The sequence below is a fragment of the Macrobrachium rosenbergii genome, chromosome 39 (assembly GCF_040412425.1).
Source record: "Macrobrachium rosenbergii isolate ZJJX-2024 chromosome 39, ASM4041242v1, whole genome shotgun sequence".
In the NCBI taxonomy this organism is placed as follows: Eukaryota; Metazoa; Arthropoda; class Malacostraca; order Decapoda; family Palaemonidae; genus Macrobrachium; species Macrobrachium rosenbergii.
In genome coordinates, this window is record NC_089779.1 from 6,158,417 (window position 1) to 6,185,484 (window position 27,068).

The 27,068-nt window shown below is 38.0% G+C and overlaps 2 protein-coding genes across 10 annotated transcripts in view; one reads left to right on the top strand and one right to left on the bottom strand.

Annotated features, from left to right (window-relative positions):
• The first annotated feature begins 2,758 nt into the window (after positions 1-2,758).
• Positions 2,759-25,308, top strand: LOC136825675 (EARP-interacting protein homolog). 8 transcript variants are annotated; one of them, XM_067082370.1, is made up of 10 exons: positions 2,759-2,895; positions 5,974-6,109; positions 7,480-7,563; positions 12,002-12,134; positions 12,965-13,049; positions 14,398-14,602; positions 17,239-17,417; positions 17,625-17,750; positions 17,879-18,034; positions 24,955-25,308. In XM_067082370.1, exons 2-10 carry the CDS (start codon positions 6,068-6,070, stop codon positions 25,124-25,126), a joined length of 1,182 nt encoding a protein of 393 aa, XP_066938471.1. In that variant the 5' UTR covers positions 2,759-2,895; positions 5,974-6,067; the 3' UTR covers positions 25,127-25,308. The 8 variants fall into 8 exon arrangements, with proteins under 8 accessions (XP_066938471.1, XP_066938476.1, XP_066938472.1 ...); XM_067082375.1 differs by lacking the exon at positions 2,759-2,895 and adding an exon at positions 3,015-3,185 and having other exon boundaries at positions 14,401-14,602; XM_067082371.1 differs by lacking the exon at positions 2,759-2,895 and adding an exon at positions 3,016-3,138.
• The window catches only part of LOC136825676 (quinone oxidoreductase-like protein 2 homolog), a 30,857-nt gene continuing 29,029 nt past the window's right edge, over positions 25,241-27,068 (bottom strand). For both annotated transcript variants that reach the window (XM_067082377.1, XM_067082378.1), the window contains exon 9: positions 25,241-26,073. In XM_067082377.1, the coding sequence (XP_066938478.1) occupies positions 25,923-26,073 (151 nt within the window). In that variant the 3' untranslated portion in view covers positions 25,241-25,922. The remainder of the gene's footprint in view (positions 26,074-27,068) is intronic.

The following is a 27,068-nucleotide window of genomic DNA, read 5'->3' on the forward strand; positions in this document are numbered from 1 at the left end:
ATTTACAAGTGATACGACAAGGCCACGAAACTCTTTAGTTAACGTGGGGTCACTTTACTTTGTTTTATAGGACTACGAAATACGAAATTGAGTGGGCCTTATTTAATTCCATTAGGAGACCTTACCACCTATAAGCAGCCCGTATAGATGCAGAAATATTAACAGACTTTCAAAAAAAAAAATGTTTTTGGTAAACTGTTGCGCTCCCGACGGAAAGGTGACCCGAGATTTGAAAAAGAGAAAACTTTGCTCATTTAATGAGTAAATTCAGCAGATGTTCTTTTATTGGCTGGGAGAAGCGAGTGACTGCCGTGTATTTTGTCATGCTCTGTTAACACGTATTTGAGAGACAGAGATCAGAAATGAGTGTTACTGAAGGCAAAGTTTCTTGAGGTGTTAGGCAAATTTTCATCCCTACTTTCTAACAAGATTAAATATTGTAACGCACAGTAGAAACAAATATATTGTCATATTTTTAGCTAAAAAATTAAAAATTTTTTAATGGAAGTTGAGTAATTCTTGACTGCTGCAACATTTCAACACTTATGTCTTTCATGTGCTTTAACTTCCACAAATCTCCACTTGTGTCCATGGATTCTGCTATAATAATAATAATAATAATAATAATAATAATAATAATAATAATAATAATAATAATAACATGGGCGCCGTGGCAGAGTGGTTTAGCTCATCGATGGACCGCATGGTTAAGCAACATTGGGAAAACATATATTATGAGCAATCCGGTATCAGTGGACGAAGACTGAACTCCTCAGCATAGACCGGAAAACTAGGAAACACATGACAGTACACAAAGCAAATACAGACTATACCATATAACACGAAGGGAAGGAGGTAGGGGCTACTAAGCTTAGAGGACTGCGCCACCAACATCGAGAGCAGAGTACTGGGGCAATATACAGAAATACGCAGAGACAGGAGAATGAAAAACAGAACAGAGGAATGGCTCAACAAACCAATGCACGGACGGGACACGAGACAGACTAAAGAACTGGCCAGCGATGAAACATGGCAGTGGGTGTATTCTCTAGACCTTGGCAGTGGCTACAGAGGGAAGAGCTCAAGAAGGAAAAAGAGGGAATGCTAACAGCGGCACAAGATCAGGCCCTAAGGATGTCCAAAGAACAATAGATGGAAATAACATTTCACCCATATGTAGGAAGTGCATAAACCACATAGCAAGCGAATATTCGGCGCTTGCACAGAACCAGTACAAAAGGAGACATGATTCAGTAGTAAAAGCTACTGAATCATGCTAGCTTGCAGTGTTACGAACACCAACCTGGGAGAGTGATAGAAAACGATCAGAACAGATAGGATGATACGTGCTTATAGACCAGACGTGACGTTGATTGACAAAATCAAGAAGAAATTATCACTCTGGGACACCAAAGTAGATGAGAAAGAAAGACAAAAACTGATAAGTATCAAGACCTGAAAATGGAAATAAGAAGGGCATGGGATATGCCAGTGGAAATTGTACCCATAATAAAAAAAAGTCATAAGAATAATAATAATCGCTGCTTTTCTCTGTCAGATCAACAGAAATATTTCCTAAATAATATCAAAACAATTTATTTGCTTACTTTTTTTTAACTGCACCTTTAACAAACCTATGACTTTTTCTGCTATTCCAATTTGCTGAGTCAGTGAAGTACTTAAGAAGCCAATGGTAAAAAACTCGTGTGATACTTGAATGAAGCTGTTACACTGATAATTATAAATGAATACACAAGTACATGTGCTTTCTCATTTTGTTTTTGTTATATCAATAGGGTTATCCCCGCCCCCCCAAAAAATACAAAGACTGCCTTTTCTGAATAGGCCTACTTACAGAACCTAGAAATAACCAAAAATCAATCTTTCATCTTAGAATGTGATGAAGCCACTTTAACTTTAATGGAAGTTTTTTTTTATTAGTACATTAAGGGCCTTTCTGCAAAGTTATATGGAAATCAATTATAGGGTTCTCAAGTTCGAACAAATATTTTGACATTCCCTCGCACAACCATGTCCAAGATGAAATATATCTATCACCTTACCATATAAGCACTGATTCCGAAATGTATGAAGGATACGAATTATTTTAGAGGGAAGGGTGAATAAAGTTCCTAAATCATCAGCTATATTAAAAAATATGTTACTAAGATGGAATAGACATGTTATATGATGGTGTGCTTCCAATATGAAGGGAAATAGGCTATTTCTTCAATATGATTTCCGGATAGTTGTGTTTATTATTTTGATCTGAATAGTTGAATACTAACACGAATTAATACACCATGTAAATGTCATGAATTCAAACTCATATAATTTGGATACCGACCGAAAGTCACAAGTGATTTTAGCTGAGTAACAAGACCAATATTGCAATAATCACAAGGTGTATTTTGTAGCAAATAGGCTAAATACACAGCTGAACAAATAAACATATAACAATCTGTTTAGCATGTTTAAATTAGAAAACATTACCAATGGACGAGTGTACATTGACTGAGAACAAAATATTTTTAAATTTTGTCAGTGGGTCAATGGTAAATGATATTTCAACCTTTCAGCCCAAAATTTTAGGGTCAACTGTAGAATGGAGAAATGTCTTACGAAATTCATAATTAATAATAGACGTATATCGCATATGCTGAAAAACAGAATTAAGTTGAATCGTAAATATATATCCGTGCTGTAAATGACGGCGAAGAAAAAGGAAAACAAAGGTCAATAGTTTTTATAAATTTGTATTTCTCACGGCTGATAATATAATTCGTAGGGAACATCACCATGTAAATAGAACTTGCGGACCTCCCTCTCAAAAACTTGGATTGTTTGATAATGACAAAAGTGAAAGATCTTCGATAATCGTGAAGGATCTGTAAGGTATGAAGTATGATTATTAATATTAAATTATTTAGTGGGTATATAATAATTAATTGCGCAATTGAAAGCAGAATGAGGAATCTTTTAACAATCCAAATCCAAAACTCGGAACATGGATAAAAAGAACGTTGCCATTTTGACAGTTGTCATCCGTATGGGCCGTAATTCACGGCAAAAGAATGACGTACACCGGTGAAGAGACTTCAATTATTGTACTGCGTTCTTTTTAAAAATAAATTTAGTGTAAGTGACACTATAGTCAAGATAGGAAGTCGTCCTTAAATGACCACGTAAGTTTCGTAACTTAAGAAAACCTTTGCGGTTGCTGGGACTGTATCCTAATCTAGTGGTGAGAAAATCGAACGTATTCAGAAGCTAATATGGCAATGTAGTTATTACAATTGCATGTTCAAATATCGTAGAGGGAAATGAATTCATCGATTTTGCATCGGTGGGCCTGGCAAGTATTTTTCGGAAGGGTTGGTGTAATTCTATTTCTCGTAACCCCTTTTTTTTTAAAGTTAGCTAGCCACCATGAGAGTGCCCGAGACATTTAGGCCATAGGTAGATTAAAGGTACTTTCGTCCTTACATACATTTGTTAGCCAAGTTCTGGCCAAATTTAGGCATCACATGCTAACCTATTTGATACTGCATAGCCTAGCCTTTCAGCCTAGTGGATTTGCAGTACAGTACCATAAGTACCTATAGGGTAATCATTTAGCCTGCTGTCTTAAATATAGGCATAGCTTAGGTGTAACAGGCTATTTTAAAGTTGCATGTGTGTTAGGGCCCCAGTAATAGGGTTGAGGACTAACCTTCCTGTGAGTGAAGCCGCTTAGTGTAGGTTAGGTTAGGCATTTATCGCCATTGCTGAATTCAGTACTACCAGTGTCCAAGTGTTGATAATTGCAGTAGATTTGGTAATTCTATATATTAGCTCCGTGCCTGTTTTTACCTTTTCAACTGGTTTTTTCTACTCTTTTAGGGGTTCTGATACTGGCGGTGCATCTGTTTGTTGTCGGCCAAATGTAATGTCCCTTCGCCATGTTTAGTACTGGCCTGGGTGAGGTTGGGTACCCATAAGTTAACAAGTTATTGCACTTGCCGGATGGGATATGAACCGTTCGAAACAGACCTACCTGTGCTCTGTCTTGTGAAGATTGTGTATGGAAACCCCTTGTTGGATAGACTTTGTGGGTTAATTACAGGTTAATTAGACTCGAGCACCAATAATGAAAGGTAAATTTATAATTAGCAACCAACAAACTGTAGAAAAAGTCAAGTTATAGCGCCCTCGGCGACGCGGAGCTACCCTATAGTTCTACCGTGGATTTTTTTAAGTGAGTGGTCAAGTTATGAATGAATAAGATGTATAGGCCTAATAGTTATGTAGGAAGGATATGTGAATATGTGAATTTTCCTTGGGGAGTATAGACTGTCCCAGAAATGGCTGAAAGTATAAAAAATCCTCATAGAACTGAGGGGGCAATCTCCCATCCTCCCGTAGGCCAGGTCAAGGAGCAATGCTGTAGGTGTGGTTAAGTTTGGTTGCACGAGATATTTTGGCATATTTTAGCAAAAAATGTTATTAATCTGCCCCTGGTCGGCAGTAGCTCCCATCTTCGGCAGCATACATGAGGTTGTGTTTAAAATCCTAGCCCAAAACAGAATTAATTGTGTTCTTTATAGAGTTTATGATCCTTTTTTGTACATAATGCTTTCACCATAAAAACTTTTGGGGTAGAACTATATAGTAGCTCCGTGGCAGCGACTGCCTTCTAACTTAACTTTTTCTACAGTTTTTTGGTTGCCAATTATGAATTTACCTTTAATTTTTGGCGCTCGAGTGTAATTAACCTGTAATTAACCCCTGAAGTCCCATCCAAGAAGGGGTTTCCATACGCGATCTTCACAAGACAGAGCACGGCTACGTCTGTTTCGAACGGTTCATACCCCGTCCAGCAAGTGCAATAACTTGTTAACGTATGGGTACCCAACACCCCTGAGCCAGTACTAAACACGGCGAAGGGACATTCCATTTGGCCGACAACAAACAGATGCACCGCCAGTATCAGAACCCCTAAAAGTGTAGAAAAAACCAGTTGAAAAGCTAAAAACAGGCGCGGAGCTAATACGTAGAATTACCACTTTTGGTTTTCATATCCTCAGTTTATGCATATATTCAACTCCTCGCTTCCAATGCTGTGACGCTCATCTCCAGCCTCCTAGGAGCTCGTGATTTTCATCCTTGTGGTTCTGGTCTAGCAAGTCTTATGGTACCTTCAGGAACCCACTGTTATGTACTATTATCCTTAGGGTGATGCAAAGGACATGTCTGTGCCACTTCTTTCTCTCCTTCATCATTATCTCATCTACTTGTGGCACTTCCACAATTTCCCTTATGGTGTCATTTCTGTCTTTGCCATACCCTCTGAATCATAAGGGGTATTCTGAAAGCCTTTATTCTCATGGAAAGAAATCGTCTATAGTGTCAGTGTCATACCCTGATTCACGTCCATTTAACAATACAGATTGCTGTAGACTAAAGTAAAATTATACTAAGTAACCTTACATTCTATTTGACTTACAAAATCTAATTCAGTTTACCGAATGTTTGATTTACGTATTTTAATCTTTCACAAAATTCTAACTAAGAATAACAAGTACTGGATGGGGAAAAATGTACGCAGTATCACTTATTCAGATTAGGGCAAAATTGTTTGATCAAATCCTAGTTTAGTACCGTAATTAACTAATACTGATTTTGCATGTTGCAAAATGATTTTCAATCTGATCTTCCCTCGGCAGGTGAGAGTTTTTCCATGGTATTTGGGAGTTGGAAATTGTTTATCTCCAGCTCATAGGGTTCATAACTTTGACTAAGAGTGTTCAGATATTAGTATAGTACTGTTTTCAATTATTAAATATTTCATGAGACTCATTCTTGTATTTGATGGTATTTATGTGCCCTTGCAAAATATTATGTGCAAGTCCAGTTTGCCAATTAGATTAAACATATGTTTGCATTTAGTATTATGGCAGAGTGCACTGAAAACACCTATTTTTTGGCTTTCAGGAATTGGTTTTCCACGTCAAACAGCTTTGAGGACCAATTTTCTCTCAAGAAGTTTACTTTTGTAGTATGAGGTGACTCACATAGATGTTTTACAATGGATGATGCTCCTGTTATATATGGACTGGAAGATTTCCAGGTAAGTATAGTTCCTTCATTAATGGTACTCATTTTTACATAAGTAACTTGTCAAAAAATTACATAGCTATCACTTTCTACTCTACATGGCAGCTTGTTTTGGGTGTAGGTGGCTGTCCCCCCCACTTTTGGGGAAGAATAGGTACAACACAGCTAAAGAGATCAGTTCATTTCTGCCAGTCAATGACTAAACATTGGTTGTTGAGCAGCTCTGTGGATTCGTTTTCTCACCAGATGGTATTGAATTTTTCGTCATTTGGTGAAGTGTTCTGGATTTTTGGTAGTGCGCTAATTTCAGGTAGCTTAGCTAATATTCAGGACTGTTCTGTTTGTGACTTTCCCGATATTGACTTTAATTTTTACTAGTCATGTCAGATTCTAGCCTTTCTAGTGTTAGATACTGCAGCAAAGGCTGCAAGACTAGACTCACGTCGGCTAAATCTATTCCATTTTCTTAGTACAAGTGCACAGTACAGCAAGAGGCATGTTTGTTGCATAAAGTATTACAGGCAGTCAGTTCCTAAGTGAACAAAGCAGTTGTTTTCCCCAAGTCAGATCATTGTAGGGCTGTGCTTAGCATTTATTGTAACACACTATGATGGGGGAATAGTCCTTAGCTATCATCCAGTCTTCCATATGACTACATGCCTATGAGCCATGGTATATGAAGGTAGCATTTTCCTAAATAACCCAGTCTTATGAGCAATTTCAAGTTGGCAATAAGAAGTGATATGTAAATAGCAGCTACTTGTGTTGTATGCTAATATGTGTGGTTAGGGTTCTTGACTTCCTCTCCCATTGTATCTTGCACACTACATTGAATGCCTCATTATAGGTACGTACTGGTAGGTATTGCTTTAGGACTATCAGCAGTAATTAATAGTGCTGACATACAATGCAAGTGTAATACCGTGATCAAATTTCTTTTACTGTAAATTATATTTGATGTCTTGTAATATTGTATATTTATGGTGATTGTGGCTACCACGATACTTGCTTTTAAATAACCTCCTGATGCTGATGACATTAACAAACAGTCTGGATTTTTCGTAGGCTTTTCAGGTATAAATTTGGAAGTTTAGGTGTATGAGTATACCTGTACTACAAAACTGTTTAGTTTGATAGAAATTAGTTTTAAGAACTTAGGTTGTTTACTGCGATCCTGTGCACAATGGCTGACTTTTTCAAACGTATGATATTTTTCACTCATGGTAAACTTGTTTTTGAACAACTAGTATTATGTCGTCAGCACAGCTTATGCATCTTGGTACTAATGATTATGTAGTACAGTACTATGGATGTTTTAAAAGCCTAATCAATCATTGTTGCATTTACTTCTTTGTAAGTTGTTTTTCATTTTCTGTTATGTAGGCAAGGGCGTTAGCAGCTCATACAGCTGAAACAGAGAAGATCAACTTTTTGGTTGGAACCCAGTCACTAAGAAGAATTAATCAGGTGAGTGAGTTAATCATTTATTTTTTAGCAAATGATAATTTTGTTTTAAATTATTGTAACCAAAGTATATTTCTTAAGTAACAGGCAGAAAGCAGTACTTGGGCCTAGTGGGTGAAACAGATGATGGTAGAACATTGGTGGTAATAATTTTTTAATTGTATGATATACTGATATACAGATGTTTGGTGAAGGTATGTACTATGCTTTATTAGTAATGAGTAAACCCAGGTTTTTTCAAAACTTTGCAAGTAAGAAGTGAATCCACATTAAAATGATGGTTGTAGTGATAAGCTGCTTTTGCAAAATCCCTTGAATATGTAAGAAACCTTGATAACATCTGTAGTAAAATGAGAAGCAAATTTTCTTTAATTTTCGTAAAGAGGGAGAGTAAATTGTCAGATATTAATCCCTGAGGAGAGACCGCTGCTTTCTTGTTATTTGATTGAATTGTATTTTGTCAGAATAGAAATGAATAGAATAGAATATAGAATTTAGAATTTCAACCAAAGTCCAAGCACTGGGACCCTTGAGGTCATTTAGCACTGAAATGGAAATTGACAGTAAAAGGTTTGAAAGGTGTAACAGGAGGAAAACCTCGCAGTTGCACTATGAATCGATTGTTAGGTGAGGGTGGAAAGTCAGATGGCAGAAAGATAATTTGAATGGAGGTACAGGAAAAGGAATGAAAGGGATTGCAGCTATGGGCTGAAAGGACGCTGCAAAGAAACTTAAGTAGTGCTTACAGTGCACCGCGTGAGGTGCATTGACAGCATAACCTCCCCTATGGGGTGTATTCCGTCGGAGTGTGAGAGTTTTTTTTTCTGCCTTTATCTGAAGGAAAGTTAATATTGTATTCCATACACCTTGTGTTGTTTTTGTCCTTTTCATTCACATCTTCATTATGGTTTTTTTATGTTGGACTTCTTTGCTAGACACTCCAAATGCAACGCTTTCTGTAAGAATTGAAAGTCTCTAGTTCATTATATTTATACAATGTAAATACCAAATTCTGTATGGTTTGTTTGTGGAAAAATCTTGTGTTCATTTTCTTATTTTACTATTGAGTAGTATGAAGTTTTCTTATTTTACAAAGAAGCATATTTGAATGGCCTTTGGGTCTCTATACATAATAATAATAATAATAAAATTGGCTTTATTTTGTTTCAGATATCTTAGTTAATTATGAAATATTTCGTTTGCTATTGTGTACATTTTGTGTAATTGTGAGTTAATTTCAAACATTTTTAATTGTTTATAGGTTCATATTCTACCTCTTTAAAGTTACTATACTCAAAAGTAAGGTACTGCGTCAATACATCGGATGGTATACATTGCTTGTGTTGATACATGCAGGTTCTACATGCACCTTTGATCATGGTGTAACATTGGTTCCATGATTTCTCAAGATGCCTTTTGTAGTTGACCCTCAGGAGTGACACCTGTGTTTGTGTGCGGATAATTCCTTATTTTTTATGGGTATTGTGATTGAAGAGTCGGTGATCAAATTCTCTTAAGTTTCTTTTTATCTGTATCCTTGTCCCTACCAGTGGTAGCTGTGGAGCAGGATTATTAGAGTCTATTCCATCTTCTTTGCTACCCAGTAAGCTACTACCACATTCATATGTCATGTGGTTTTCAAAACTCTGGTGAGTTCTGTAGGTTTCTACATCCTGTAATGCTGGGACAGGTAATTTATCTAGGATATTAGCCAAAGAATACCAAGACCTAGGTTTTACTCTTGGTAAGAAGTGTGCTGTAGTTGCAGCTTTGTCTTTGTGAGTATGGATTCCAATATCTTGTCCCTTCAGCAGAACAAATTTCAGACCCATCTTTTATAGTTGTAAATGAGAATACTTTCAGACTTTTCTCAACTGTTGGGTAATCAGCAGTTTGCTTTTATAGCATGCACAGTAGTCTAATTAAATGCATGGATATCATCCATGACTGTATGCAAAGCAGGTCTTTCAACCGGCAGTCCATAGAAACCTTTCGTCACTGGAAATTTTGAGTGACCTGTTTGACGTCAAGTTTTTCAACGCTGCAGAGGGCCGGACGAAAACTTAGAAAATTGTACAGTACTTACTATAAATCGATAGACGTTATGGTAATATAGCTAATGTTCAGGTATTCTCATGATAGGAAAACTTTATATTCAGTTGCAATGCATCACTCAATATATAGAATTTCTTGAGTGACTCCTTAAGCACATTCAGTTAATCTAGTTTTCATTGTGTAATTTAACGAGACACTGAAAAAGAACACTTACGTGGTTGTTGTTCAACACATTCTTTTATACAAGTAACTTACCCAGTAATTACTTAGCTATGAGTTTCTACCGGAACGGCAGGTAGAATTTTGAATTCCACGGTAACAATTCTTTTGTTAGTGTAGGTGACGAGACCTCGCCCACTTTTGGGGTAAGAGAGAGGAACATCACAGCCAAAAGCTCAATTTCTGCCACTTGTAGAGTCCACACATGGTGTTGACAAAGCAACTTGGTTTTGGAACATTGGTTTTCTTCCCATTTGGTGAAGTATTTTGTTATGGTAGCCTTTCAGCATTGTTATTTAGACTTTTTTCATAATTTCGACGTTCATAACGATCGTTGACTTGACAGCTAGTTAGGTATGTTTGACACTAGCTCTTCTAGTTTCCAGTATTGCAGCAAAGGCTGCAATACCTGGATGACCAAATTGACTTATAACTCTCATACCCTTTGCACAATTTGCAGAGGGCAGGTTTGTTCAATCAGTTTAACTTGTGACGAGTACAGGGATTGGGGGGAGCAAAAATGGAAGACATTACCTTCTCATTTAGCTAAATTAGAGAGGGACTGGAAGAGAAAGGCGGCAGCTAAAGCCGGTGGGAAAATGGCTAGTCAGACTTCAATTCCTAAATCTAGTAGTACTGACATTCCTGTTGATCCTTCCCCCTCCTGCCTCAACTCATTCTCTTGGCTCCCACACTTCTGAACTGTCACTTCGCCAGCCTTGGGAATAAGTTTGACCAAAAGTTGAATTTGGTGGTAAGTACAGTGGTCCAGTTAGGAACATCAGTGTGTGCCCTTGTGGACACGTTTGAAAAAAGTGATAAAGTTAAGTGTTAGTGGAGGAGGCGGCTGCTCGTCCCACTGATTCTAGGCAACGGTCACTGCCATACTCCCCTCTACCTGGGAGGAGGCATACCAGTAGCCCAAGGGAGGTCAGGGGCGTCTGCCCATGGGCAATTGCCCCCTCAGTCCAACCTGTTGCATCCCAGGTTGTGACGAGACAGCCGCTGGAAAGGCGTCTCGGATGTTCATCGGGTTTCTTCTAGTTCGGAGGAGTCTTTGCCTAACGAGGCACCTATGGCCCGCCCTCCTCCCCATGCATGGACATTAAGCCTAAACAAATTTAGCTTTTGGCTGTGTTGTTCCTCTATCTTACCCCAGAAGTGGGCGAAGTCTTGTCACCTACACCAACAAAACAATTGCTACCACGGAATTCAAAATTCTAGCTGCCATTCGAGTAGAACCTCTCAGCAAAGTAATTACTGGGTATATATAAAACTTTTATCATAAAAATGTCATTGTTGTATGATGTATTGAGAGACTTTCAGACATGTGAAGTCAGCCATATGCAAGTCATCTTTTATCTCTGATAGTAATTAGAGTCACTTGACTTTTCCTAATCTTTTGGAAATTGTTGCCTTCTCCTGAACTTCTCAAGCTGTACACCCACAGACATGTTATTCCTCTCTCTCTCTTATGGGTAGTCTAATCATTCTATTTTTTGCAACCTCTGCTACTGTGGGACCTACCTTCTTACTGCCTCACTTGTTTTTTCAACTTATGTATGTAAACATTTGTGTTTTCCTGTGATTTCCTCTCTGAATGAAAGCGTATTTTAGGTCTTGCCTTTTATTTTAATTACCATGCATTCTGATCAAGTGCAAGAAATGTGTACATCAATCTGAGAAAATACTTTATTTTTAATATGAATACAGTGTTAACCAGTTTCATGGAGAAATTCACCTTTCCCTTTTCCCATACATCGCATGTCTGCATTATTGTCATCTCTATACCTAGGAGATGTCTTATATAGTCTCAGCTTGCAGTTGTAGGATTATTTTGTTTTTATCTAAGCCATTGCGCTCCATGTTTGGTAAATATGAATATGACATGGCAAGAGGTTAAGGTAAGTGTGCTGCTAGGCAAAGTCCAGTGATTCTTTTAAGTCAGGTCACATCTGATTTAGTTGATGTCTTGTAATCCTTTTCCTTGATTTTTCTATTTCTTTGAGTAGTTGCTATTGTTTCTCCATAAGAACATACTTAATGTCCTTGTCATAAATTCACCAATTCGTAGGACTTTGTTACACTTTTCCCTTGCAAGTTAAGAATTGTAATTTTAAAGTGTATCTTACTAATGGCATTTCTTAACCCATTGTTTCTTCTTTAGGTGCAGCTCATCGAGTTTGACGATGATACAAGCTTAGTAACTAAACAGACTTTTGAGCATCCAGCTGGTGAGATCTGGAAAATTGTTGGTGCTCCACAAAGTGTGCATATGATAGCTACTGTTTACAATAATAGTAAGATATACAGTTGTTTTTATAATCAAGATATAGTTGTTTTTACAGAATAATTAAGACAGTTTTTTTATACATATAATGAAGATACATAGCTGTTGTTATACATATAATTAAGATATATAGTTATTGTTATAGAAAGGATTCTAGGAATGAGTAGTCTTTGAAGGCAGGGAGTCAGAGACAGAGTATTGGTGAGATGACTTGTGAGACGAAGCATGTTAAATGACATAAGCTGTGATCATCCATGAGGAGTAATGTTTGATAGCATCATAGTAGTACAGTATAATACAGTATTCTGGAATTCAAATGCTGGTTACGATTAAGAGATATATGTATGTTGAATATATATATGAGAAGCCACTGCACACACAGTTTTGTGTGGTCTGTGTATTTAAGGAAGTTCCTCTTGAGAGATGATAATAAGTGACAGCAGGACTTTGATATTACTTTGAACCTTTGGTAGAAAAGTAGATTGTATATTTGGCACCTTTTTCAAGATGCACGATCACAGCCATCCATATAAACCACCTCCTGGGAGTCAACTCGTGCTACCATAACCAACGGCCACTAGGCTTCTGTCAGAGGAGGAGAAGCCTTCTTCCCATCTACCTATAATAGACATTTTTATTGCCCAGCCTTCTATATTATTTCATCTCGCATCTTATTTTCTTTGACCTCAAGCCTAGCATTCCTGTTCATTAATGTTTTGTAAGTAGAATAGCTTCTTAATTTTTATTTGAAATATTTTTCCTGGCTGGGCTGTTATAAGCTCATTTTTGTTAAATTACTGTTTAGAAAAAATGAGCTCATTCATAATCATGATTTCACAGCACAAGATTACTGTGGAGAATTTGGTGCAGCCCTATGGAGGCTACCACTGGAGGGTTCATCTTCAACCATGATGGATGACAATAGGTAAGAAGTGTAGTACCAACAGAAGACATTAACCTAATTTTTAAAATTATTTTCGTCTTGTGCATATGTATGTAGAGGATTATACAGTATACTATAACTTTGCCTTATAAAAAGTAAAATTAGGGTCAGATAGACTTCTTAAATTTACCTTGTAGGAAGATCAGAAGACCTGGGAAAGTTTTTATTAAAAGTTCCAAATGGCAAAGGTATATTGCAGTAGTTGGCTCATGTACTACAAATTTACCTCTATAGATACTACTATAAATCTCCATGATGTCAGTACTCAAATTACAAATCTCTTATCAAGCTTCAATTTCTCACCAATAACCAGTTATCTTGAGAAATTGAAGCTTGATAAGGGATTTGTAATTTGAGTACTGACATCATGGAGATTTATAGTAGTATCTATAGAGGTAAATTTGTAGTAAGGTATATAGACATTTTTGAGCTGAAGGCATAAGGTCAGAAAGGTCTTATGTGGAACTAATGATCCATTCCCTGTATTCAGGGAACATTTAACAGTCAAAAATATTTTGTGAATGTATAAACTTTAACCAATGATAATTGTCTAGTTTTGCAAACAATCCAAGGAAATTTGATCAGACTTAATCTTTTCCAGGAACTGCATTATATTGAATAATAATACTAACAGCAACATATAATGTACCTTGAATCTGCCATTAAGTACTGACATATAATGTACCTTGAATCTGCCATTAAGTACTGTATATATTTTCTATATCCTTTCCCTGATGTCACACCATATACTTGTGCTTTGTGATTTAAGAAGAAAAATTAGGCTTTCACGAGGGCTCATTAAAATGTAGTCATTCTGTGTTTGGGAATTTAAACATTGTTATTAATGACATATAGCTCCTGTGATGAAGAAAATAGATAATAAGAAAATTACATTTTCTGTCTTCTATTATTGCAAAAGAATTGTCGATATATTTTATGGTTACTATGTGGGTAGTTCTGAAATAGGTGTTTTGCAAATCACTTTTTGCTTCTGGATTTCTCTTGGAAGCATCTTGCTCCTCTTTGATTTGCTTTTAAATATTCACGTTTAGTACCTCATGTTTATTAAATTATCATACTGTACCTATTCAAACAGAGGACACACATTTTTTGATGCATTTAGAAACATTTCATAAAAGTGCTGACCATAGCATGGACAGTATAAATGTAACACAATAGGTGTAATTGAATCTTTAGTGATCTGGGAATTTCGTATTAGTTTGTATATTTACATTGCAAATACGATACATTAAATGTCATGAATGATTCCTAAATAGATGTAAATTTTCTTCTCTTTTGTAGAAAGATATTTAAAAGAATTTTTTCCCAGAAGTGGAGGTGAACAAGTGGAAAAGGTGTGCAGTTTGGATGGCAGATGTGAAGGAGACCCTCAGGTTCCTGGATCTCCTGTAATGGGACTTGGCTCTCAGATGTGGTCTGTGGTGTGGGCCCCAGAGGATGATTCTCGCCTTGTCACACTCGTAGATAACCATCTCTATCTATGGGACATTAAAGCTGCTGGTAGATCTGCTAAGGTAATTTTACAGACGTTTTGAGTAGAGTATATCGAAATATATGATGCTGTCAAATTTTACAGGTTCTTGGAGAAACTTATTCCTATGAGCTTCAGATACAAATTTTTATGCAGTAGTATTTTGGTGCACTGTTATTGGCATAGTTCTCCAAGAAGGAATTCAGTTAATTGCCAGACTCCTCAGACATGTAGTGTGAATACTGTATATATTGGCATATAAGTCAAGCCATGAAATTCTAATGTATACAGTAATTCAGGTTTATGGCTATATTTGCTAAATAAATTGACTTAAAAACTAAGGGAATAAGATGTCTAAGTATTTCTTACATGTCATGTTGTTGTACTCGCAAACTAGTTTTCTTTACTTATAGGCCACACAAATAAAAAATGGAATGTAGTCTAGGCCAGACCTAGCAGTTTCATTCAGTGTTACTCATAAATAGACCATGGTATAATAAAAAAACTATTATTGCAGTAACATCACAATGTTGAAAGAAGCCTAAATAAACTCGTAAACCTATAAACTGTACTGTAGGTAAGTAAAACAAAAAAGGTAATGTTGCTTTGTCATTCATCATGCAAAGATGACACACATAAACATGACATTAGTAAAACCATCAGCTAAAGGAAATCAGTGCCATGCATCCTCAGGGGCCTTGGAAGTACAGGCAGTCTCCGGTTTACGACGGGGTTCCATTCTGACGGCGTGTTGTAAGCCGAAAATCGTCGTAAACCGAAATAATCGTCGAAAATCGTAAGAAAACCTTACTTTTAATCCTTTGGGTATCTTGAGAATGACGTAACCTGCATTTTTTATTGATTCCTTCATAAAAGACCCTCCAAAATTTTACCATTCTGCTGTTTTGGAGCCATAAAGAGAGAGAGAGAGAGAGAGAGAGAGAGAGAGAGAGAGAGAGAGAGAGAGAGAGAGAGAGAGAGAGAGAGGAAGGAAGGGGGAAATTGATCTCCTACCCTTGGTCAGAAATGTCAAGTAATTTGACATATTTGACAGTTTCACCCTCCTGGCAGAGAGCCCTGTTCTTCACTTATCACTTATTTCCATTGTTTGCTCAGTTTTGTTGGCAGGCCTCTTCCACTGGGTAGGTTTACACCAGCTTTCATCCTCATTTTCTTTATCACTGATTAAAGTTAGTTTGCATTGAATTAGGTGGTTTGGTTGACTGTGTGTTATATGTTTTTGTTACAAGTTTATGCTTATGTTGTTACTTGGCTGGCCTAGGGTGTGTGGTATGTATTATTTCATACTTATATTTATGTACATTGATTTTGTGTACTTTTTCTGTTGTATTTCCTGTAACTGAAGAACTTAAGGGCAGATCATTAGCATTAATTTTTTATTATGTTTTCCTTGTAGTGTTTTGCATTTAAGTTAACCTAGATCTCTCATCAAAAGTGAGGAATCTTGGTCTTATTTTCATGAGTTTAGTTCTTTGGGTCACAGTATTACAGTTATGGCAGGTTTTGATAATGGAAAATCAACAAAGAGGTAATAGCTTCTGCCAGCAAGGACCTCCATTGTGTTTTTATTTTGGGCTAAGAATTGTTTGAGGAGAGCTAAATGGATTTCTCTGACTTAAAGACTGGAGATGCATGTATGGAATGGCAGTCTTTGCCCCTGAATCAGTCTGTTCTTGTATTCCTTATAAACAAGAGTACTGACTGCTCAGTGTCCTTGCCCAGGTAAAGAAAGATCAATCTGCATACATCGTTTTCCAGTACTGTTGCTCCTTATACCTACAGGCAGGTGATATATGGGGACATAAGGACCCTGAAAGCCTAGATGATGGCAGGCTACTTGACCAGCAAATCATGGTTTTTAGAAAATCATAAATTACCTTAGAGGATCCAATGAAATCCATTTTATATGCCCAGTGATTATACCTTTATTGATTTCTAGCTGGGAGACAACAGTAAAACCCCAAAATGTTCCACAATTTTGAATTTTTTTGGTATCCGACCAACCAAACAAGTTCAGGACCTAGTCATGGTGTAGAATCATAAGAAATGACTAGGAGGTTTTATGGCAAGGGATTCTAGGTGTCATCTGTGAAAGATTTGGTCATGTCCAAGAGGATAAAATCAGTAAGAGTATGCACTGCACTAAATCTCATTAGAGTAAGACTAGCATGGAACTAAGCAAGTGAACAAATAGCATGAAAACCAGTCAGTCTGTATGAATGTTCCAGGGCCTTGGGGATGGGCACCAAATCCTTCAAAAGGAACATTCATGTTTCATAGAGATTGCAGGGCTGGACACCTGGGTCAGCACTGTTGGAGAAGGATACCACAAAGGAGAACAACTGATTACAGGTATAGGGTTTTAACTGTAGAATCGTCATAATGTCTAAAGGAACACGGGGATGAAGAGTAATAATTCTTTGTCCCTTTGACAAATTTATTGAGTAAATAATTTCACAGTAATTTATTTGAAATGGGCTTAAGAAAAAAGGCAGAAGATATATCCAGTACTGTATTATTGTTGATGGTGACTATAAGCATGCTTATTGTCCCCTGCATATTTCATGAATGCTTCTATTTCTTTATATTGCCTCGTGGCTCTTTTCTTATAAAGGATATTTTATGTGTTCTGAGTCAGTTTCGAAAATTTTCTTATAGGTAACTGGTGAAGTAACAGTTGAGGGTCGTGGTAGTGTCAGCCTAGGCAGTGGGAGATGGTATCCTCATCAACTAGGGTCTCAAGTTGCTGCCACACATGGCTCAAGTGTGCGTGCTTGGGACCTTCGAACTATGAAACCTTCATGGTGTGTAGAAGCTGCACATGTCCAGTTAGTCAGGTGAAGTTGGTGAAATTTATTGTTACCACTGGTTATTTTTCATTTAATATTGGTTATAAAAATACTTTGTGACAATACAGTCAATTGCTACTTAAAAACTTGTTCATGTCAAGACAGCATCCTATTTATTTTCTTCATTTATCACAAAGCTAGTCTATAGAATATCTGAAAATTTCCAGTATAATTTAAAAAAATTTTTTTCCACAGAGATTTAGATTTTAACCCTAACATGCAATATTATATGGCAACTTGTGGAGATGACTGCAAGACAAAGTTTTGGGACATAAGAAACACCCAACAGCCCCTTAAGGAGTTGACTGATCATTCTCACTGGTAATGCAAAGACTGTGTTCATGATTTTGATAATTATTGTTATGTCTCTGGAATGATGATTACTGACAACAGTAATTCCAACATCACAGATACATGATTTTAAGTTTTCTCCCCTTTTCCAATTGCAGGGTTTGGAGTGTCAGATACAATGCATCTTATGATCAGCTAGTTCTTACTTGCTCAAGTGATCAGAGAGTTATTTTGTCAAACTTACCTTCAATTGCATCTCAGCCCTTTGGCACTATGGTGGATCAAGAAGAAACAAACAAGGAAGAAAAAGACAAGTAGGTGGACTTTTAAGTTGTGATGTAGAGGATGAAGTTGTAGTTTCAGTAGCTTTACTGCAAAATTAAGTGCCATACTCCAACATGATTACATTTCATAAATTCTGAATAAGTCTTTCAATGCTATCTTGAAATGCAAGTCTTAATTTTCATAGCCACTTTTCCATATGAAATTGAAGCCTGTGATAAAGGTTCCAGTTTGAAGTAGTTGTTTTTCCTCTTGTTTTCATTATTATCTAAAATCCCCCTAAACTTCAGGGAGTGCAAAATTTTAAATTCATAAGTATGAACTTATTTTACTTTTAATATCATGTGCTGTACAGCATCCAGCAAAACTCTTGTGACCTGATTTCAGTGATTTTTGTTCAAAATTCACTAACTGGCAACTCTTACCTTCTTCACATTTCTAATGACACTAAGTTGCAAGGACAAAACATTTTGCAACTTCGTTCCAAAAAAGATACAGTTCACTAAGCATGGTTTCAAAGTATGTGCTACATTTTTTATCAAAATATTAGCTAGATCATTATAAAAAGACATAAATACTTAATGAATTTGACTTTTTAGCCACCATAGTACAGGCGGTCCCCGGTTTACGACGGGGGTTCCGTTCTGCGCCTGTCAGAACCCGAAAATCGTCGTAAGTCGGAATATCGTCGAAAATCGTCAAAAATCGTAAGAAAACCTTTTACTTTTTAATGCTCTGGGTGCATTGAAAACGATGTAAACTGCATTATTATTGAGTTTTACATCAAAAACCTTCAAATTATGATTATTCTGCCATTTTGGGGCCATATTTCTTCCGTCGGATCGGCGACGACGCGTCAGAACCCCGAACATGCGTCGTAAGCCAGGAAATAATTTCTGATGAATATATTTGAAAAGCGTCGCCAACCTCGAACGTCGTAAGCCGGAACCGTCGTAAACCGGGGACTGCCTGTAATGTACTTAACGTAATGAATGTATCGTAGATGTAGTTGTGGGCGTGGTCTAACCAGATGTCAGCTGTTTGAATGGCTTAGTTTGCCTCCCCTCGTCTTACCCGTAGGCTAAGTGCACTTCGCTCTTCTCGATTAAATCATTCTTACAAAGCCTATAGGCTTATGAAGAAAATAATGATGGAAGTATACCACACCAAGACTGGAGGAATTTCACAAATCCTGACTTATGGTCTTATAGACACATTATAAGTTGCAAAGATTTGATGCAACTATATATTGTTGCTATCCAAAATATAGCCAAGTATGTTATTCTTTGAAATTTGGTGCTATCTGCCAGGATATCGCCCAACTTCCAATGGTAGTCCTCGATGTTTATGAGGACAAAAGCAGCAGTCTTGTCGGCCCTACGAACGGTGATGTCTTCCTTCTCCCTCGATTGCTTGGCTGCCTCCCTCAGGTGCTGGTCAATGATATTACTCTTGCTCAGCCAACAGGAAGGGTTGAAGGGTGTCCATTGTTCGGAGATTGCCAAGGTCCTCTTGTCTCCGGATATTATCCATGAGATATTTGATCTCAAGGGGCTTGTCCTGGGGCCTCGGCTGGGTGATGTAGTGGCAATTAAGGCCCATCTTCAGGATTTCGTCGTCTTCGTGAGTCGGAGTGTAGGTTGTGAGATTTTTATATCCCTTTTTTTCTTGCGGGAGATGTAGCTTGCCCCCATCGAGGGCGATCAGCTTCTTGGTGATGTTTCTCATCTTTTTTTCTGCATCTTTCTTCTCCAAGCGACGTAGGCACTTGATGATGTCACCGCGGTGCCCTTGCCCTTGGAGGGTGTTGTTCGTTGTTCCATCCTCTTCCAAGGCACTCAAAGGGGCTGCTTCAGGGTTGCTGCTGCGATGGCAGAAGTCCACCCACTCAAAGTACAAGTTTTTCTTCTCCTCGACAAGTGTGACCTTTCTCTTTCCTTGGACGACAGCTGCCGCTGCAGTAGAGTCCTCCTGAAGCTTCTCGTGCCTGGTTCTCGATGGGCGGTGGGGTCATGCAGCTGAAGGGAAGTATATGAAGGAAATAGACCCTCTCTTAAACAGGTCTTATTGAAAAGGATGGCTGTATTATGTGAATTTAGTGAGAACCAGGCATGAGAAGTAAATATATATTTAACCCATCCCTTAAGGGTTATGAAAACTCCATCACTCAGGCAAATGTGAAACCAAAGAAAAGGCCTTTACCAATATGAATATTTTTTGTTATGTTCTAAGGAGGATTTTCAGCTCTATAGATATATTTGTTTTGTCATAAACTCATCAGTCATATATAAGCCTCATTCATAATCTGAATGTCCCCAGACATGTTGTCTAGGTATTGTAGACAGGAACAGCATTGTATCTTGAAACAGCTGTTTACAGTATAAATTTGCACCTTTAACCCATTGATAGGTAGTAACTGATGAGAAGCTTCCCATCTGGTGCTTCGACATTTGAAATATGTGTTCACCACCATTGACTTCAGTCTATTTTCATATTAATTTAATTCCATGCTGTATCTCTTTTCCAAAAAAAAAGATTTTAAACTGATGTTACATGTTTTGTCCAGCCATTGCCTGCAAGCATCTCTGGCTTATATATTCTTTTACACTGTTATGAATTTTGCTTGCTTCAATAGTATATAATCAATGTAAGTGTAATTTCTGTATTTTCACATATATCATATTGCATTTTTGTCTGTTAATGTATATCAGTAACATTTCATCCTTGTGCCCCTAACTGGTATCTCCAGTATATCTTGCCATTCAACAGTATAAATGTAAGTTCTGCATTCTTACTTGTGCACTAGCACTGTATATTTGTTTATATTGTGTTATTTTGTGTCTTTAATGTATTTTTCTGCTTACAAATTCTTATTCTTCTGCCCATAGGTAGGTATGTGCGTTCATTTCTTGTCTTTTATCACTTTTAATGTAATGCTTATAAAGTAGCACTTAGCTGATCTGGACCATTGGAAAACCTTGTCTGAGTTGCCAGTTTTCCAGATTACCTAATGTATTTCATATAGGGTGGCCTAGGCTATAGAATAAACTTACTGATTACCAAAAGTATATTTTTACAATAAAATTAATTTGTATACATACCCAACAAACATAAAATAGCCTTAAATCGTACAGAACCAATTTCTCTGTGAGGCTATGCTGGATAACCACCATGAATGAACAACTGAGGATGAGGATGAAACCTGTGAAAATCAGGTTTCTCCAGAAGATACTTCCATGCAGGAAGAGACCTGGGAAAATTTAGCAAGAGTTCCCGAAGGTCTGAGAACGCTCCTGCTGAGGCCAAAGCAGAGCAATGAGCATCATCCAAGAGTGTACCATGGCTCAGAATTATGGAGGGTCATAATTCTTTCTAGAAATACTTTATCCCTTCACCAACTATGCCATGCCCTGCTGTTAATGACACAGAAGAGCATTGCTCATGAGACTTCACTGCTATCAGCAACAAGCAAGAGTGAGTCTTCAGCTTACCAGTTGCCTTTTGGTAGAGTAAGCTAACCTTTGACAGTGAATGATAAAGCTAGAAGAATGGTGTGTTGATCAGGCAGGGTGCTGATTCAGCACTTTAAAAGAGAAGTCAACCTATGAATGGCCAAAAGTGTGAATAACTACTTCAACTGCAGCAGCAATAGCCAACCTTGGTGCATCAACTTGAAGACTGCCATCAGCTGTGACACAGATCAGCCATACTTTCTCAGCTTCCTCTAGCAGATTCAGGCAACACATGACACTACTGCCAAACTGAGTCAAGTACGGATGCAACATAATACGACATATTCTTCATTTTCTCTTCACATATCTCACGCATCTAAAATCTGAAAGCACCAGCGTATTCAGGGTGAATTTATTGTATGAAAACATACGTTTTATTTTATCTTGATCGCATGAATGATGCAAAATCCGATGATATGTAAAAACAGGTATAAAGAATGAAATGCTTCTCTCTTCACTTTTACTCGTTGTAATTCCTTTGTGTTTTATCTTACTGGTTTCAGGAAATCACGATTTAGTTGTACAATTAATACCGAATCCTATGGTATGATCAGAACTTTTCTATCTTGTGTAAAACCTGAGATAAATGAAGAAATATAAAGATATTTCAAGTTTTCTGAGCTACAGACCTTAAAATGAAACAGTGAGCGAGCTGCATGCCTCCTGGTACCAGCCAATCAGAGGCCGCCAAACAAACGTCTCGTAGGCCCAAGAATCTACCTTAAGTGAATCGGCTATAGTGGTATACGTCAACAAGCAAGGGGGACTGGTGTCCCTTCAGCTTCATCAGTTGACAGTGCAGGTGCATGAGTGGGCGGTAGCACACTCAGTGGAGTTGTCAACCAGGTACATTCCAGGCAAGAGGCTTGTAGTGGCAAACTCAGTCGCCAGGGTTAGGTGATAGGAACAGAGTGGTCTCTCCACCCATTCGTCATGAAAAGATTGTTCAGCCTTTGGGAATGTCCAATGATAGACCTGTTTTTAACCTGGCACAACAGGAAGTTGCCAGTGTTCTGCTCGGTCGCCCTGGACCCTTGGGCAGCAGCGGAAGATGCCTTCCAACACCCTTGGGACAATCTTGACATGCTTTTCCTCCCTTCTGTCTAATTCGTCAGGTAATCAACAAGGTGATGATCACCACGAATCTCAGAATGACCCTGGTGGCTCCCAAATGGCCACATGCCGAATGGTACCCGGATCTGCTAGCTCTGTTATCAGGGGCACCGAGAGAGATTCCTCCCTGGTACAACCTTCTTTACCAGCCCCATGTCGAGAGGTTCCACCAGCCCATAGAGTCTCTGTCTCTTCATGGGTGGAGACTATCCAGCATCTCTTGCGAGCAATAGGCTTTTCTTACCGAACAGCAACAGAGATGTCTGGATACCTTCAGAAATCCTCTGCAGATGGCTATCAGGGGAAATGGGCCATCTTCTGTGGTTGGTGTCGTGGAAGGGGTTTCTCTCCAGTTGGAGCTACTATTCAGCAGGTGGCCAACTTTCTCTTCTTCCTTTGCCGAGAGAAGCATCTCTATGCTTCAGCAGTTAAGGGCTACAGAGCCGCCCTGGGCTAGTCCTACACCTAAAGGGTATTGATCTCTTCCTCATGGGAGATCTCTATGATGATGAGAAGCTTCAAAAAGTCTTGCCCTCCCCCGGAACTCAGGCCCCGAGTGGGACGTGACTCTCATTCTTCGGAGCCTGACTTGTGCACCTTACGAGAGGAGTCTGACAGGGATCTAACCCTCAAGACTGTATTCTTGCTTGCCCTGGCATTGGCGAAGAGAGTAGGCGAACTCTGTGGTCTTTCTTGTAATGTCAAACCCCGAGGGGATGGAGATCTATTTCGCTCGAATTTGTCCTGGAATTCGTAGCGAAGACTCAGAATCCATCATTCCCTGACGTTAGGTTCGAGTGCTTCTCGATCCCCTCCCTAGAGGACTTTATAGGTAATGATCCAGGTGGATGCCACTATTTCTAGCTAGGGTGCTGCGGTGCTACCTTAAGAGGACTCAACAGCTCAGACCTGGGTGTTGGTGACTCTGTGTAAGTAGTGGCATGACCAAGAAAGAGATGTCCAAAAACACCATCTCTTTTTGGCTTCATGAGACTATCAAACAGGCATACTCCACATCGAATGAAGAAGATTCAAGTATGTTTCGGCCTAGAGCTCACGAAGTTGGGCATTGCTCTATCCCTCGCATTCAGGAAGAACCTGTCAGTTCATTAGGTGCTGAGAGCAGGAATGTGGTCTCGACAAACTACGTTCACCTCCTTTTACCCGAGGGACATTGCCCATAGGTCCTTGGATACCTTTTCCTTTGGTCCTGTGGTGGCTGCTCAACAAGTTGTGTAGTTCATCCAGTTCCCCTAGTGGGACAGGTCGCATCTTGTCTAAGATGTACGATTGCAAAAGAGTGAGTGAGAGTGTGTGACTGGCCTCCCTCCCAGTAGGCAGCGGATCGGGTGATATACCGTCATACGCTGGACGGACACAGATGCAGGTGAGTGATCAGCCTTTCTATTTTTCTGATTACTGTGCTAATAGAAGCAAAAGTCCTAACCTTCTCTCTAACAAGGGGAAAGAGGGACTGACAATAAACAGACCCGTTGGTTATTTTAGCTTAATTGTATCCGACATAGAGTTCCTCCAAACCTTTTCAAACTAATGCTGCTGTTCAAACCCATTCGAAAAGCCCAGAAGTCTGACAGTTGAGAACACATTTTTTTGTTCCTCTGATCAGAGGCTTGGGACTTCTTCCTTTGCTCGGCATTGCACAACCAGGAAGAGTCTTTACATGACTGACAGTTTGTATATGTGTAGGAATAAATGACAAATTTTTCCTAATACAGGCAATCCCTGTTTATTGGTGGCCTCGGTTGTCGGCGATCAGGTTTTTCGGCACTTGTCTGGTGATGAAAATCGGTGATTTTCGGCGCTGAAAATTGCCAATTTCTGCTTATCGGTGCTGATGATTAGATATTGACGCTGATACATACCTAACAGAGGCACCAATAACCAAAAATCAGCGATATTCGGCACTTATCGGTGCCGACAAGCCCTGAAAATCGCCGAATCGCCGATTTTCGGCTATTGGTGATTTTCGCTATCACCACGCTGTCAAAATGGAACCCCAGCCGATAACTGGGGACTGCCTGTATACAAACCTGAGGTCTTTACATATACTGCCCACCTCTTCTGATACCTGGGCTATTAAGCAAGTGAAGGCATCACTCAGCAGTAGGAGTTGGTGAGGGTATCCCTCGCCTCCGACCCCCTACCGGTAGTTAACTACTAAATAACCTTGTTGTATTAGAATGGCTTGCTCCAGCTAAGGTGATTCCTCAGGTTTGTATGTTAGGAAAAATACAAATTACTTTAAAAATTTGTCATTTCACTATTTAATCTTAAGCATATTGCACACTTGATTACCTTATTTCCAGACCTGAGGGCAGTGAGGAGGGAGTTATCCAGATTTATGATGACCATGAAGACTCTGTATATGCTGTAGAATGGTCTGCTGCAGATTTCTGGACTTTTGCTTCTCTTAGTTATGATGGCCGTTTAGTTATAAATAAAGTTCCAAGAAGCATAAAGTATAAGCAATTTATGTAGTGAAATAATCAAAGGAAATTTCTTCATAGGTTTGTAAACATTCCATTCATAACAAGGCTGGACAATCATTTGTTTTTGTTTACTTTCTAATAAAAATTTGAAGCAAACTTGCTCTGAATATGTAAAGCTTTTAATATTCACAGATTATCATACATAAATACAATAAAGATTATGATACAAAAGGCCTTATTCTATATAACTCTTTGACAAGAAACATTTATGGTTTAAGCCGATCAAATGGGCCAGTCTGGTCCCTTTGAAGATTTAACTGAACTAAGGATGCTAAAATGAATTTTCTTTAACTGAAAAAAATTATAAAAAGAACAAAACAAATTAGCTAAACGACTGTGTCACTTTAAACAAAATGACCCAATTGGTGCCATGTGCCAAGCTCCTGCCCTTGATTTGAGAAAAAAACCTGCATTGTTGGAAAATAGCTTTAAAGAATATATGAACACTGCAAAAGCAAGCACTAAATTAGCCCTGCAAATTACACCATATTCTCATAGCAATCTGCTCATAAGGTACCCAGATTATGTAAGTTGTATTATAATAATTTGATTTGAAAGCTGTAATTACATAATATAATATCACACATAATCATTAAAGACTATGACAACATTATAGAGTCCTATAGTCATGAATGGTGAATGATATTTGCCTACATACAATACTGCCATAATCTTAAACAATTACATTCAAGCAAAGAAGTATTTAATGTATTTGTAGTTTGTTATTACAAACTTAGAATTCTCACCTTCACCAAAAAAATGTAGATATTTAATTTTTCATGAATCTATCTTATTTCCAGAACAACTTTGCCAGTAGACTTTCTTTCTCGTAAAAATTCAAAAGCCTTTTCACAGTCTTCTAAACTATACGTAGCAGAAATGTGAGGTTTTATGAGGCCCATTTCATGCATCTCAATTACATCTTCCACAGCTTGTCTGTAAAAAATAAATGATTTTTTGGAAGAGGAACTAAATTTTAAAGTATGTATTCAATGTTACTCATTTTTATTTAAACAATCACACCTACAAAATGCCTGTGTCAAAAGTGTCTTGCAATAATGAACTCAAACTTATTCCAGAATTCATATATGTACAGTATTTGCAAATATCAGCAAGCAATTTGAAAACAAAATAGCAGAGCATTGGACCTACCTTACAGTGAAAAGATATCAGCCTATGGCTAAAATGACATGGAAGTAAAGTAAGGAAATACAAAAGCTGTTAGAAAATAAAGTGGAAAGCTAGAATAAAAAAACACTAGATGGACAGCAAAGACTATAAAAACAATATAACAGTTTTAAGTACTACAAGCAGCTAGTTGAGTTGCTTCAAAAGTCCTGTCAATTTGTCTACTCCTAAATGGAGTGAAAACAGTTGGACAACTAGGTAGGAAAAGATAGAGGGAACAGATAAGGCTGAAAGAATCAGACAAAAAATGGGAGATGACACAAAAACACATGAATTCTGGAGAAAGGTTGGCAAGACAAAAGACAACACGGAGTGCATATTCCAGTTAAAGCTGAAACTGCAAAAGATGTGGCTGACACAGGATGTAAAAAATAAAGGAATAAAGATGAAAATGAGCTTAGGAAAGACAATAATGCACATTCATTGTGTACACTCAAAATAAATTGTTAGACTAAAAGAAAAGCAACACTTTTGGGAAGTGTTATCAGATGCAGTAACAAATGACAGTCAGAAGAGACCCAAGTAGCTCCATAGGAAATGACTCGGTTGCTTTAACTGTTACAAAGTCAGACTAAATATACATTAAAAACACCCTGTGACTAAACTTTACGGGAAGCCAGTTTGAATAAAAACACATTAATGGACAGAGGAACATATGAAAATACATGCATAAAAAAACAATTCTAAAAAGTTTTCTCTACCGTCTAATGGAAGTTATTTTCTAAATTCACAATTACAGCTCA